At 42.5% G+C, this 12,777-nt stretch overlaps 1 protein-coding gene across 1 annotated transcript in view; it reads left to right on the forward strand.

The window, feature by feature from the left end:
* Positions 1-459: 459 nt before the first annotated feature.
* Positions 460-12,777, forward strand: part of LOC122787816 (inactive phospholipase C-like protein 2) — a 1,808,356-nt gene continuing 1,796,038 nt past the window's right edge. Inside the window, exon 1 of the mRNA XM_044054724.1 lies at positions 460-1,401. Coding sequence (XP_043910659.1) covers positions 1,177-1,401 — 225 coding nt within the window. The 5' untranslated portion in view covers positions 460-1,176. The remainder of the gene's footprint in view (positions 1,402-12,777) is intronic.

Raw genomic sequence — 12,777 nt, forward strand, 5'->3', positions numbered from 1 at the left:
TGTGCATACATTCTTTCGTAGGGAAAGTCATATTTCCCATAGTGTAGGCTCAGAACTCGTCGCTGCACATTTAGCACTGCGTAAACAACCTTAGATCTTAGCAGCTTATAAATTCAAGTAAAGTTTCTGTTCTGGGTGGCCCGTATGGGGCGCACTTGATTATAAATAAAAAAGAGAGATTTTTTCTGGCGAATATAAAGTGTCTGATTCTAACGTGGTAATGTTTTGGACATTCCCTAAGTACCAACGCAGACAGATAGAGATCATTAACCAGTTGATTTAATTTCCATAATTGTGATAGGCTATGCATTTGACAGCAACACACTAGTGATAAACCATTAATGGTGCCCGTCCGATTGGTTAACCCAATACAACATTCGTTGGAGGGGGGGGGGGGGGTCCTATGAAACGTAAGCCTTGTCTGATGAGCCGATCCATTCATACAGCTAATTGTTTGTCCCAGGTCCTTTCTCTAGTCAAGCCTGCTGTAGCAGCTGTCCTTCCTCAGGGGTGCTGCTGCATCTTTAAGAAGCTACAGTTCTTCCACCACAATGAAGCTAATCATATTACTGGCTCGTGAGGTGCTGGGATTCTGCTGTTAACCATTACCGCTGACCTTGCGCCTAATAATAAGAGCTCGATCGGTGGCGGCGGAGCATCTCCATCCGACGGTCCCGGCGAAGGACTGGGCTGCAGTAGCAGCTCGTGCAGATGGGAGGAGGAACTAATGGCACGTGCACCTCTTACTGTCAGAGAAACACAAAACTGAAACAGAGGGCAGGAAATGCCGGAGGCTGAAAAGCTGCAGCGATTCGCGAGACGCCAGCTCCTCCGGCTGAGAGCAAACCAAAACTGCTAACCTTGTGGGATTTTCCAAAGGAGCTCCGGTTTACTGTAAAATACTTATCGGACGGTTTGGCTTATGCATTTATGGGCTTCTTGGTGCATTGTTGTTCCTTTCAAGACCTAGGTTACTTTCACAGCTGAGTGAGCGTAGACAGTTTTAAGAGCACAACGTAGGGGTGTATGTCAGTTCACGGTTGTCTCGGTTAGTTTTGGAGCTACCCTGCCAGTTTCACTTTATTTGCCAGTTTCTAGGAGGGAGCTCTCCTGGCTCCTTCCAGCTGGTTGTTCGGGGGGCGATGCTGCTGCTGGATCCCTTGCCTCACTGCTGACATGATGACTGAGGCGATGGCGGACGGTGGACAGGGTCTGGGTGCTGAAGCCGGACCTCGTGTCCAAACGCAGCACCGAGTTGCTGGGGGATTAACGAGTACAAGCGATGAACCTCTAAGGAACGGCCGATGCATTGAGGAAAATCCCTGCAGGTCGGACAGCAGCAGTAGAGAAAACTCGGTGGAGAGGAACCCAGGAGCGAACATTCGTGGCAGCATTATGAAGGTAAGAAGTTCCACCCTAGACATCACCGCTGTCCAGCCGTAGCTGGTAAACCGAATAACTGCAGTGTACTTTATGCTGAAACGTGTTACAAGTTTGCATGTACTGATCTGATGCAGGCTTTGCCTAAGAACAAGAGAGTCAGCAAAAAAAATTTGGTTTGGGAAGGGATAAGCCTAACAAAGAGTAGCCTAATGTAGGGACCGCACTGCACTTAAATCACGGATGGTACGCTTTGTTACAGATTCAGTGCAAAAGAGTGTCATCAGAATGCTTTCTTTGGTAAAACGTGGGATGGTCATCGTTTGTTAGGTCTACGAAATGAGAAAATAATTTAAGGAAATTACTACAGAGGTCGTGGGCCATTTCCACGTGTAAGTAACGGTAACGGTCTGTTTACTGCCTCATTACAGCTAGCCGCAACTTGAAATTGCAAACTGTATAGCAGTGGCCCATGGGCACTGCTTCGTGTTGATGGGGCGTCCAGAATTTAAGATTTTATTCTGTTATGGGCCTGTAATTAATTAAAGGGCGTTGTTGATTCTGCAGCTCCCCCGTTTTATCCCGTGTGCCACAGTAATTGCAGGTAAAATTCGTGGAGTAACCTCACCCAGCATCATTAGCCAACGTGATGGTGCTGTTTGTTAGTGAAAATAATTTAATAACATCGAATAATGCAGAGTTTATTATAATAATAGACATCTAAACCGACATGTTATTATCAAGACTTACAGGCAAACCTAAATGCTAAAGTGAAAGACCTCTAATAAGGATTCTTCTAACTTGGTATTTTTACTTAGAAAATGGACAGAATAAGACCAGATGATATGCATTTCTCAAGGATAAAAGTTTGTAATTGTAACATTCAGTAGAATGAATGTGTTCCTCTTATCTTGCTATATCATCTGTCTTCTCACAAGGGACAGTTCAACTTCCGAGGAAATGCTAGAATAGGGAGCATCTCTAAAAACCGAGGCCAACTGATAGGTATTGTTGCACATTTCTCATTTTCATGAATGCTAGGAGAGCATTGAAGGGTCTGAGTAGAAACATGTATTGATATGTGTTTTGCTTCAATAATGACAAAACTAAACTTAGAGGTTTGTAAGTGACAACATAGCCTGTTTATGTGTCTACGTGTAGCCACAAGATTTGTTATTTTGGATGGCAAGATTTCTGGATATGTAGTTTTTGTAAATGTTTCTGAAGTCTGGAAACACAAGTGAAATTTTCTTAAAGATGTACTTTAGCTTATTGGACTAGAATGTCCCTTCCATTGATAATTTCAAAATTAGCACTTACAAGAAACGAGCAAATATTTTTTTAATCTGCCTGCCCATATAATCTCTTGTAGCACTATAAAATATTTTTTCATAAAAAAAAAAATTCTGTTCCAGGCTATGGAAATCAGTTTTAACTGGCAACCTGAAAGTATACTGCAGGGGTTTAAGGCTTTAAGTGGGTAACATAATCTTAAACCTGGGTTCAAGTATCACATTGTCCACTTAAATATGGTGTGCCAGTGAGGAAACAGAGCTAAACCATTGTTTTAATCCTGCAAAGAAGCATCTGTGGTTAAACTAAAATCATAGTCTTTAACACAAAGTTCAGTAAAGGTAACAAAATCTTGGTTATCAAGTATGCTAGCAGCATTATTATGAAATGTTTGACTATTAATTGAAACAATGCCAAACAGTTATTTTTTCTGTACTTTCAAGGAGTGTGGAGCTAGAGTTCTGCTTTTCTGAAGTCATAGTTCCCATTTCCGAATCAGCTCCTAATTAAGAACTGTTGTGTGACAACTTTTTTGCCAACTGTGGCTATGTGTGATGAGAAAGCATCATCATGTAGTGATGATCTTTTAGTTTTAGTTGTACAGAATAGTGGGACCAGGCTCAATTCATCTGCAAGAGGGTCATGAAACACATTCCAGAACCCTGATCATCGGTGGAAAGGGTCTATTGTTAAAGTCAGCTACTTAAAAAAACTCAATTATAAGTGCAGTTTAAGTTGCTTAATGTTGCTAGTACATCTCCTGTATTCTTAAGTAAAAAAAATAATGTTTTCATGATTATCAAACAAATTCTGAATTGTTACATAATGAAACATGACCTTAGTGCCCTGGTATAAAATAAAGAGCCCACATATTAGTAATTCATGGAAATTGCTGCAGCCATCCTTTTATTTGCTCTTTCAGACCAGGGAATTATGCCCTGGCTCTCCTGCACCCTGAGTAGGATAAACATGATATCAAAAAATGAATGAATGAATAATTTCAGTTTGTAACTGAATCAGTACTATGATATTTATATGAGACAGAGTTTGATGGAAGTAATGATGAGATGGATAATGGCCTCCCTAGTGTCCAGCATGGCAAGTTGCTCTCCATTTGGTGATAACCTACTAAAGTGGGGTGGCCATATGGTTAGTTGGGTTTAGATTGATAATGCTGAATGTGTAAAGATGCTAAGTCATAAAAATATATCATGCCTAATGGCAAATGCTCAAATAGAATAACTTCTATGTATATTTTTGAGTGCCAAAATTACTTAAACTTGATGTAATAAACAGCTTCCACATAACACTTAAAAGACATAGAGAAAGGTAAGAAACAAACTGTAGTAAAATCTAAAATTTAAGTGGTGAGTTGCTGTACAAACCCCTTCTTGTCTTGCGGGATAGTTACTCTCAAGGAACTAACCCATGGATCTATTATCTAATCAGTCTAAGGGTATGAGCATACTTTGAAAACCTTTACCTTTTGACCAATTTTTATCCCCACGTTCCTTTCATGGCTATTCTTTTGCCAGCATAACTGTGCCATCTAACAACATGAAAATGCACCTCACCAGAAAAGGCAGAAAGATACTCCACTGGAAACCAAGATTTCCATTCTCAACCTCCAAACTGGATTACTCTTGTGGACATGCAGGCAGTCTCATTGTTTACCTTCCAGTTGGCCTTGTTTCCCATCCATCCTGTCCTTTACTTTTATAAAGGGATGGGTGAATGACTGGTCAGCAGTTGCTCGGATCTGAATGACCCATTCCTTCTGCAGTGTTTTCTTATGGTCCCAGCTTAGCCAAACCCATTTGCTGTCTCAGGGATCTAGGTCTGACTACCTATCAATCCTAAGTACATCCTGTTTCCCTGTGTCTAAACTAGTTCTGTTATTAACTTTGTCTCTCTGTCACTTCTCTCCTCGCTGCACCGATCATACAGGTCTAGCTTTTCTTGGACAAAAGCATTAGGTTTTCAGTGCTATCAGCTTATTTTTATTTCTGGAGGATGAATTATCAGCTTTTTGCTCTACATTAAAATTTAGACACAGTGGATATAGCTATACAGTTATTTATAAATTTTGGACAATTAGAGAATTATTTATCTTTATTATTTTCATAATTTAAAATCATCAGTGAGTCAGTACTCTAATGTGTATAATGGGCATACTTAGAATTAGCTATCAGTCTGTCCAGCATTTACATTTAGTGTTATCCTGCTAAAGGGGACAGTGAGGGATGGCCATAATGTTTGTAGCTTTATAACCCTGTGCTTGTTCTTTATTGTGTTTACCCTCATGGAACTAAGGGCACATTTACTGATCAATTTTAGGGTAGTGGCACATTTTCCCAAACCCTGAACTCATCAGTAGAATTTTACCTCACACTTCCTTCCAAGCCTTTTCATCACAGGGTAGGAAAAATCACTCAGATCCCAAGGATATCAGCCTACTGTTTCTTCAAAGCCCTTCTTTAGGTTGTTTAGGAATATGTCTAAGCATGCCTCATCTAAATGGAATCCAGCTGATAGTTACCACCCACTAGTTAATAGAATTCATGATTCGAGAGGTAAGACTTAACATGCATAGTAATAGCACAAATAGAAAAGTTTATTTCTGGATATGGGATCCCTTTACAGTGGTCCATCTGAGGGAATATACTTTACATTTTTCCATATTTTTAGACGTTCTTCTATATCACTGTTGCTGTGTTCTACATAGAAGGGATGTCCTGCCCAGTGCAGCTTGTTACTCAACCATTATTTATTTATTTATTTGTTTTTTATTTAACATTTGTTGACCAGGAAAGTCCTACTAGGACAGAGGCTATTTTCAGCGGAGGCCGGGGAGAAATGCTCCAGACGCATGTTCTAAAAAAATCTTGTATGTGCCATATGTCACATTTATGCTACCCACACAGAATGTAGGGCATAAAAGGGATGTATAGATGCAACTACTCAGAACTTCTTTGCTTCCAGTTCGAACACCATTTTTGCCACTTGGTCTGAACACCTTATTGTTATACTGAATATTTAGCAACACCAGATAAGTGCCCCTTTGTGTTTTTTTTTTTTTTTTTTTACTTTTCTTGGTTTTATATTTTATTTTACTATTTAGAGTTCATATCATTCAAGAATAGAAAATATCAATGCGGGAGGCAGATTCCCCGTAAGGATCATCACAAACAGGATCTTTTTTTCTTTGGGTGCTTCCCACGACCATATCTCTTGTAGTATTTGTAAGGCATTTGTGCCTAAGACAGTCAGAAGATGTTTGTCTTCCCTGGCCATTTATCTTGAAAACCAATGGCTTAAACAATTGACCCAGCATACCATGGCAGAATATTTTAACCTCGAGATACCTCTGGTAGATAAAAAGAAGGCCAAAAAGTCTTGGCTGGATTCTTTAGCTGTCTAGTCTCCACTGGATATCCCTCTAGAAGCAGGTAGTAGCTCTGTAGGTCATTTGGAGTCTGTGCTGAATTCCTATGCTACAACCCCATCGGAGGCCAGCATGGGTCCATCTTTTTGCATGTCCTCTGAGGCTTTGCAGGCATCTACTCCAGACATTGAGGGGGAACTGTGCTTGATTATCTTAGAGGGTCCTAGAGGGATTCCACAGATATTGGTCTGGGAGGAAGTTATGGGTTCTCTTACTGAATCTTGCCAAGGGTCAGAACCTCTGGTATTTGTTAAGGCTGATGTCCCTTCTAAGAAAAGACAAAAACTGAAGCATGTTTCTGCCTGTCTTGTAGATCATCAAAGGGAATAGCAAGAGTTTACTCAGGGCTTGTTTTCTGCCTTATTGGCCCTAAAGCCTCCTCAAGAGGTTTCCGTACCTGCTTCTTCTTGGATCTCTACCCCTTCTAAATGGCTTAGGGAACCAGATTTCTTGGTTTCAGTGTCTGTGAGGGGTTTTTGTCCTATTCTTCACAGATGCCTTCACTTTTGCTTATGGTTCTGATGAAGATGAGTCTGCCAGTTCTGAGTCTCCTTTTGAGATATTGTCCTTTGATGACACAATTGCTAAGATGATGGAATTCTTTAAGTGGGATTCTTCTTAAGTGTCTGATATTCAGAGAAGATATTATGAGTTGCTTCAGACTAACAGTCCTAAACCACTGGCAGTTCATCTTGTGTTGGCTGCCTTGTTAGATACTTTCTTCTCTGTTTCCAGGTCTTCCAATTCTCAGCCTTCTGCTCCTAAGAAACATGACAGGTTTTATAAGGTTCTGAGGACTGTCAGTTTTTATTTAAATATCCTCCTGCTTATCCTGCTGTAGTGTCAGTCTCTTCTAACAAACATTCTAAACATTTGCCTTATGGTAAGGATAGTAGGGTAATGGAGAGGATTGGCAAGGAAGTTTACACTGCTTCTACTTTGGCCTTTGGGGCTATTAATTACCACACACACATGGAAAGGTATGCTCTGGCCTTGATTGGTCAGGATTGTCAGGTTATCTCTGACCTCCCTGATTCTGATGGCAAATCCTCTGCCTTATCTTTTTTAGGTTCTGCTTCTGAAGTGGCTCACCACTCTATTAAGTATAGCTATGATGCTGCTGACACCTCTTCTATGGCTGCGGCTTTTGGGTAGGTCATGAGCTGGTTTGGGTTGATTTGTACATTGAGCACCACAGCTGCACTGTTTTAACCCATTGTGAGGTATTCCAGCTACAAATTTTCCCTTAGTAGCACTTGTGTGATCGCCTAGTAGTACTCATCTTTGACCTTCCACCCTTTACCCCCTTAGCTCTCTCTGGCCTCTCTCCCTCAGATTCTGACAAATATGGATGGACAGTTTACTACGGTTTCTCCAGCCAGTCTGGTTGATATGGGCATCCTGAGACAGTGGAACTGCCTCTAGTACAAGTACAGCCCTCTACTACCATCACCTAGGAGCACAATTTGTGAGAGATGCAGTTACATTAAGAACCTAGAGTCTATGCTCTCTCCCTCACAAGCCAGTATATCTGGCACTGAAAAGATTGTCAACACAAACACCACACCTCAAACACCATCTACACCTACAGAACACACACCCACATATGCAGAAGTCCTCCACATAAACATAGCCAAACAAAAGAGACTTCCGAAGCAAAAACACATGCAAACTCCTCAGCCCACCACACACAGTTCACACACCTGTGTCTCAGCGCCACTAAGGTCTAACCATAAACCCAACATATTAGTCATAGGAGACTCCATTGTGAGACACACAGATGTGTACAGGCTTGATAAGGAGAAAGTCATGGTTAGTTGTTTTTCAAGTGCCAGAATCTGCCATATCACACACACACTCAAGTCTCTCAACAACAGGTACTGTTATGACTCTGTCATAGTTCACGTTGGTGTGAATGACTTGAGACATACATCCGTGGACTATATGAAGGGAGACATGATAGAGCTCACTGAATATGTGTCCCAGGCAGGTATGTCCCTAGCCTTAAGCAGCATTCTACCATCACCTCAATACAAACAGAAAATGACTGAGTTTAACAATTGGTTTAGTTTCTGGTGTTATTCCAAAGGGATCCAGTACCTGATAACTTGGAAAGACATGATTGACAAGACCACAACGCTTTGCCAGAGATGGCCTGCATCTGTCTCTCTTGGGCTTAAGGCTTCTGGCAAAGGCTCTTGCCTCTTACATAGTGCCTTTTTTAGGCAATGTCATGAGGTCAAAACTACCAACATGAAAAGTTCATAAAAATGCAAATTAAAGGTCATGCTGCTAAACGCTAGGAGTCTAAACATGAAACTGTACTCATTGCAAGAATTCTTAACCCTGGAATATGTTGACATTTGTGCAGTCACAGAAACTTGGTTCAAAGCTGCGGAGAGCACCCCAGCCATACCAGGTTACTTATCCTGTCATACATTCAGACCCCAAACTTTGGGCAGCAAAGCAAAAGGAAGTGGGGTTTCAATTTATATTAAAAGCATAGACACCTCCAGACTGGTCAAACAGTATGACACATAGGAGACACTCCAGGTGCAGTTAACCATTGACAAGACCCCTATTCAAATCATACCTAGATACAGGCCCCCAACTTTGACTCAAGATGCCCACTTCACCTATCTGGACCTCTTCAAATCTATCAAGATTCAACCCTTTACCCTGATCCTGGGCAACGTTAACTATCAAACCATAGATTGGAAGAACTACTCATGCCAAAACACAAATGCCCAGAGATTCTTTGATTTCATCAATGCAAATGTCTTGGACTAGCTGGGGGATACCCCCACAAGAGGTGATACTATCTTGGACTTGGTATTAAACAACATGAGTAACCACTGCAGCATCCATACAGTGTCATTCTCCCTGGTAGGATCCGACCACAAAACAGTCACTTTTGAAATCACCATCTCCCCCAAATCCCCCACCCCTTGCTATGATCAAACATAAATAAATTCTCCAAAGCTGGTTACAACCTCCTGAGGGAAGGTATAAGCAGCTTCACAGCATCCTCCACCTCTGTAGGAACTGGCACAAATGTTCAAACCTACACCAAAGTACTATACGAGTATTTATATAGCTGCATGGAATCAGGGACACCCACGAGGACAAAGTCCTCCACCTCAAGGAAGAGTAAACCTCTCTGGTGGACATCTGTAATAAGTAAACTCTATAGTAAAAGAAAAAAATTGCTGTCCAGGACCAAGAAGGAGCAGGTGCTTAACTGGAAGCAGTCTCTCCTTAGCCTGAACAAGCAAATAAGAGCACTAGTGAAGTCCTCCAAAGCAAACTTCAAGTCCAAACTGGCCACATCTACTAAAGATAAACATAAGGCCTTCTTCACATATGTCCGCAATCTCAAAGGAAGCACTCAAATCTGCTCCGAACTGGTGGTCAATGACACCACATAAACAAATGCTGTAGATATAGCTGACCTGCTGGCATTCAGGTTTAGTGAAAACTTCACCCTTCTGTCCCACATTCAGTAAATCAGGACATCCCCAGCACCTGCCCCCCTCCCCTTATCTCTATGGAGGAAGTTATCACTGCCCTCTCAAAGGCAAAAAATACAGCCTCCATGGGACCTGATAGGCAGGAACTTGCAGCACCATTAGGCACCCTATTTAACCAAAGCCTGAGTACTGGCTTTGTCCCAGCAGAGTGGAGGACAGCCACTGTCATTCCTTTGCACAAAGGACGTGTATCCAGCAATCCAGGAAATTATAGACCCATCAGCCTAACTAGCCTAATCTGCAAGGCCATGGAATGGATTCTTATGGACCTCATTAACAAGGACAATGGCAACCTCCAATCACTCAATCCCACACAGCTTGGTTTTGTCAAGGGGCGGTCATGCCTGTTAAAATTGGTCAACTTCTTTGAGATAGTCACCAAAGCCATGAACGAGGGGAACATGGTGCACAGTGCCTACCTTGACCTGGCCTAAGCCTTCAATACTGTTCCCCTCTTGGGTATAATAGATAAACTTGCTCAACTAGGCATCAATCCGTATGTTACCAGATGTGTAGCAAACTGGCTCACTGATGTAACCCACCTAGTCAAAATTGGGGAAGCCACCTCAAGCAGTAGACCCATAACGAGCGGTGTACCCCAGGGATCGGTCTTGGGCCTTCTGCTGTTTGGGATATACTTTTCTGAGGTGCAGGCCAAAACCAGTGGGCTATGGCTGACCAGGTTTGCAGATGACTGCAAGTTGGGCGCTGTCATCAATTCCCATAGTGATGTGGACATCCTCCAAGAGGATCTCACCCAAACAAATGACTGGTGCCAGCAACATGGCCTCCAACTGAATGCCAAAAATGCATTAGCATCCCCTCCGGGGAGAGTGACTTCCCCACAAATTATCACATTAATAACAAGGTCCTAAGCATGCAATCAGTCATTAAGGGACTTGGGCACCCGAGTTGATAGCAAACTGAATTTTGACCACCATATTGCCTCCATTGTATGGAAAGCTTTCTACATGGCCCACCTTATTAAGATGTGTATCTCATCCATGGACAAGGAGGTCATAACATCCCTGTATTCTTCCCTTATAAACCCCATTATTGACTACAATGCATCTTTCGGCATGTACCTCACAAAGCACATGCAGCACCTGGAGAGACCACAAAGGTTCCTCACCAGGAGAATCCAGGGCCGCAAACATCTACCCTACACAGATAGGCTAAAAGCCCTATCCCTGTACTTGGTTTCATACAGACTTCTCAGAGGTGACCTGTGTCTGGCATACAAAGCAATGTCAGACCCACCCTTGATGGGACTGCTGCATATCCGCAAGTCAAGCTCCACTTGAGTAACTCGCATGCACAACCTCAACTTGGTCTGTGACATCAATAGGACTTGTTGGCAGGACAGATTTGTGTCCCAGAGACTTCCCTTCTGTGGAATAGACTCCCTCTCCATGTCAAGCAGAGTAGCTCATTAACCCTTTTTAAGCGTAACCTGGATAACTGGATGGGGAACAGAAAATACACACCTGGGATTCCACCCATGTCCCTGCTGGATAGGGGCATCGGGTGCTGACTTGTCGGAACATAGGCTAATTCTTGGCTAGGCTTGTAAGGGCCTCAGGGCCAGTAGCCTAGTAACTTCCTTATATCCTATGAGGCATTTTTCTTGGATTTATCTCCAGTCTCTACCTAAGGACATTAAGGCCCAGTTGTTGTATGCTCCTTTGGATAATACACATCTTTTTTGGGAGTGCTGCTGCTGACATTTAACTCTGTTCAAGGGAAAGGCAAAACCTTGCAAGATTTTAAACATATTTTTGCCTCTTCTGTCCAGCATTCTGGAGGAATTGTCCTTCTAGGTCTGCTTTTGTTCCCAGGCAACTCCACCAGGTCTCTAAGGGCAGAAAGGGTGGGAGGTGGGCCCCCTCTTCTGAGACTTCTTATATTTCTGTGTCCCAGAAGACTCCTTTATCTGATAAATCTACTTCTCTTTGACAATTTACCCCCACTTATTTTAGACCAGGGTCCTTTGTCCCTTTGGCTCTCTCTTTGTCTTCCAAATTGATGTCTCATCATTTCAGACTCGGGTTCTTTTTATTATCTACCAGGGTTACTTCATGGTATGGAAATCTTTCCTTCCCTTTTCAGGGATTCCACAACCTCCTCTAGAGCAATTTCCTCATTTCCCAGAAGTTTTAGAGTCCCTGTTGAAGTAAGGAACCATTCAGCCTGTCCCCCCTTCCCATTGGGAAGGGTTTTTTATTCCAGGATGTTCCTGGTTCCTTGAAAGGAGGGCACTTGGAGACCTATTTCAGACTTCTCCCGGCTCAACACCTTTTTCAACAGCCCTTCTTTTTGGATGCTTACTCTTCAAACTCTGTTTCCTCTTTTATTACCCCAGGCTTTTCCAGTGTCCTTGGATCTGAAAGATGCTTACCTTCATATCCCTATTCACTCTCTCGTCAGGAAGTTTTTAAGTTTGTCTGTGTCTTCTTCTCATTTTCAGTTCTCTGCTTTGCCCTTTGGCCTCTCTACTGCCCCAAGGGTATTCACAAAATGCTTATCTCCTGTGATTGCCTTCTGCAGGCTCCAAGGCATTCAGATTTGTCCTTATCTAGATGACCTGTTGCTTCAGGTACATTCTCCCAGTCAATTGTTACAGGATCTGCATTTCATCATTTCTCTTCTTCAAAGTCTGGGGTTTATTATCAACTTCTAAAAGTCTGTCCTGACTCCTTCTCAGGATCATTTCTATCTGGGATGCAGTAATCCGAAGGTGCCAATGTTGTCCTCTTTTCCACCTCCAAAGGTGTTGTCATTGACAGCCTTCTTCAGTCTCTTCTTCCTCTGACTGCCATGCTAGCCAGGGAGTTTCTTTGGGCCCTGGGATTCATGGCCTCTTTTATTCCAGTGCTTCCTCTTGCCATTCTGTATATGCAGAAGCTTCAATATTACTTCAAGTCAGTTTGGGTACAGCATTGTCACACTCTGAATTTCAATGTATGTCTCCTTCCCTGTCTCAAGAAGGAATTCGAGTGGTGGGTTCAACAGTTTGCTGTTAACCAATACTGTCACTTTCAGCCTCCATTCTCTCATTCTCTTCTCAAGAGCTGTTCACTAATGCCTCAGACATGAGGTGGGGGGGGGGGCTCTGGCCTCCCCATCAGC

The sequence above is a fragment of the Protopterus annectens genome, chromosome 13.part0, assembly GCF_019279795.1.
Source record: "Protopterus annectens isolate FY-2018-M chromosome 13.part0, PAN1.0, whole genome shotgun sequence".
NCBI lineage: Eukaryota > Metazoa > Chordata > Ceratodontiformes > Protopteridae > Protopterus > Protopterus annectens.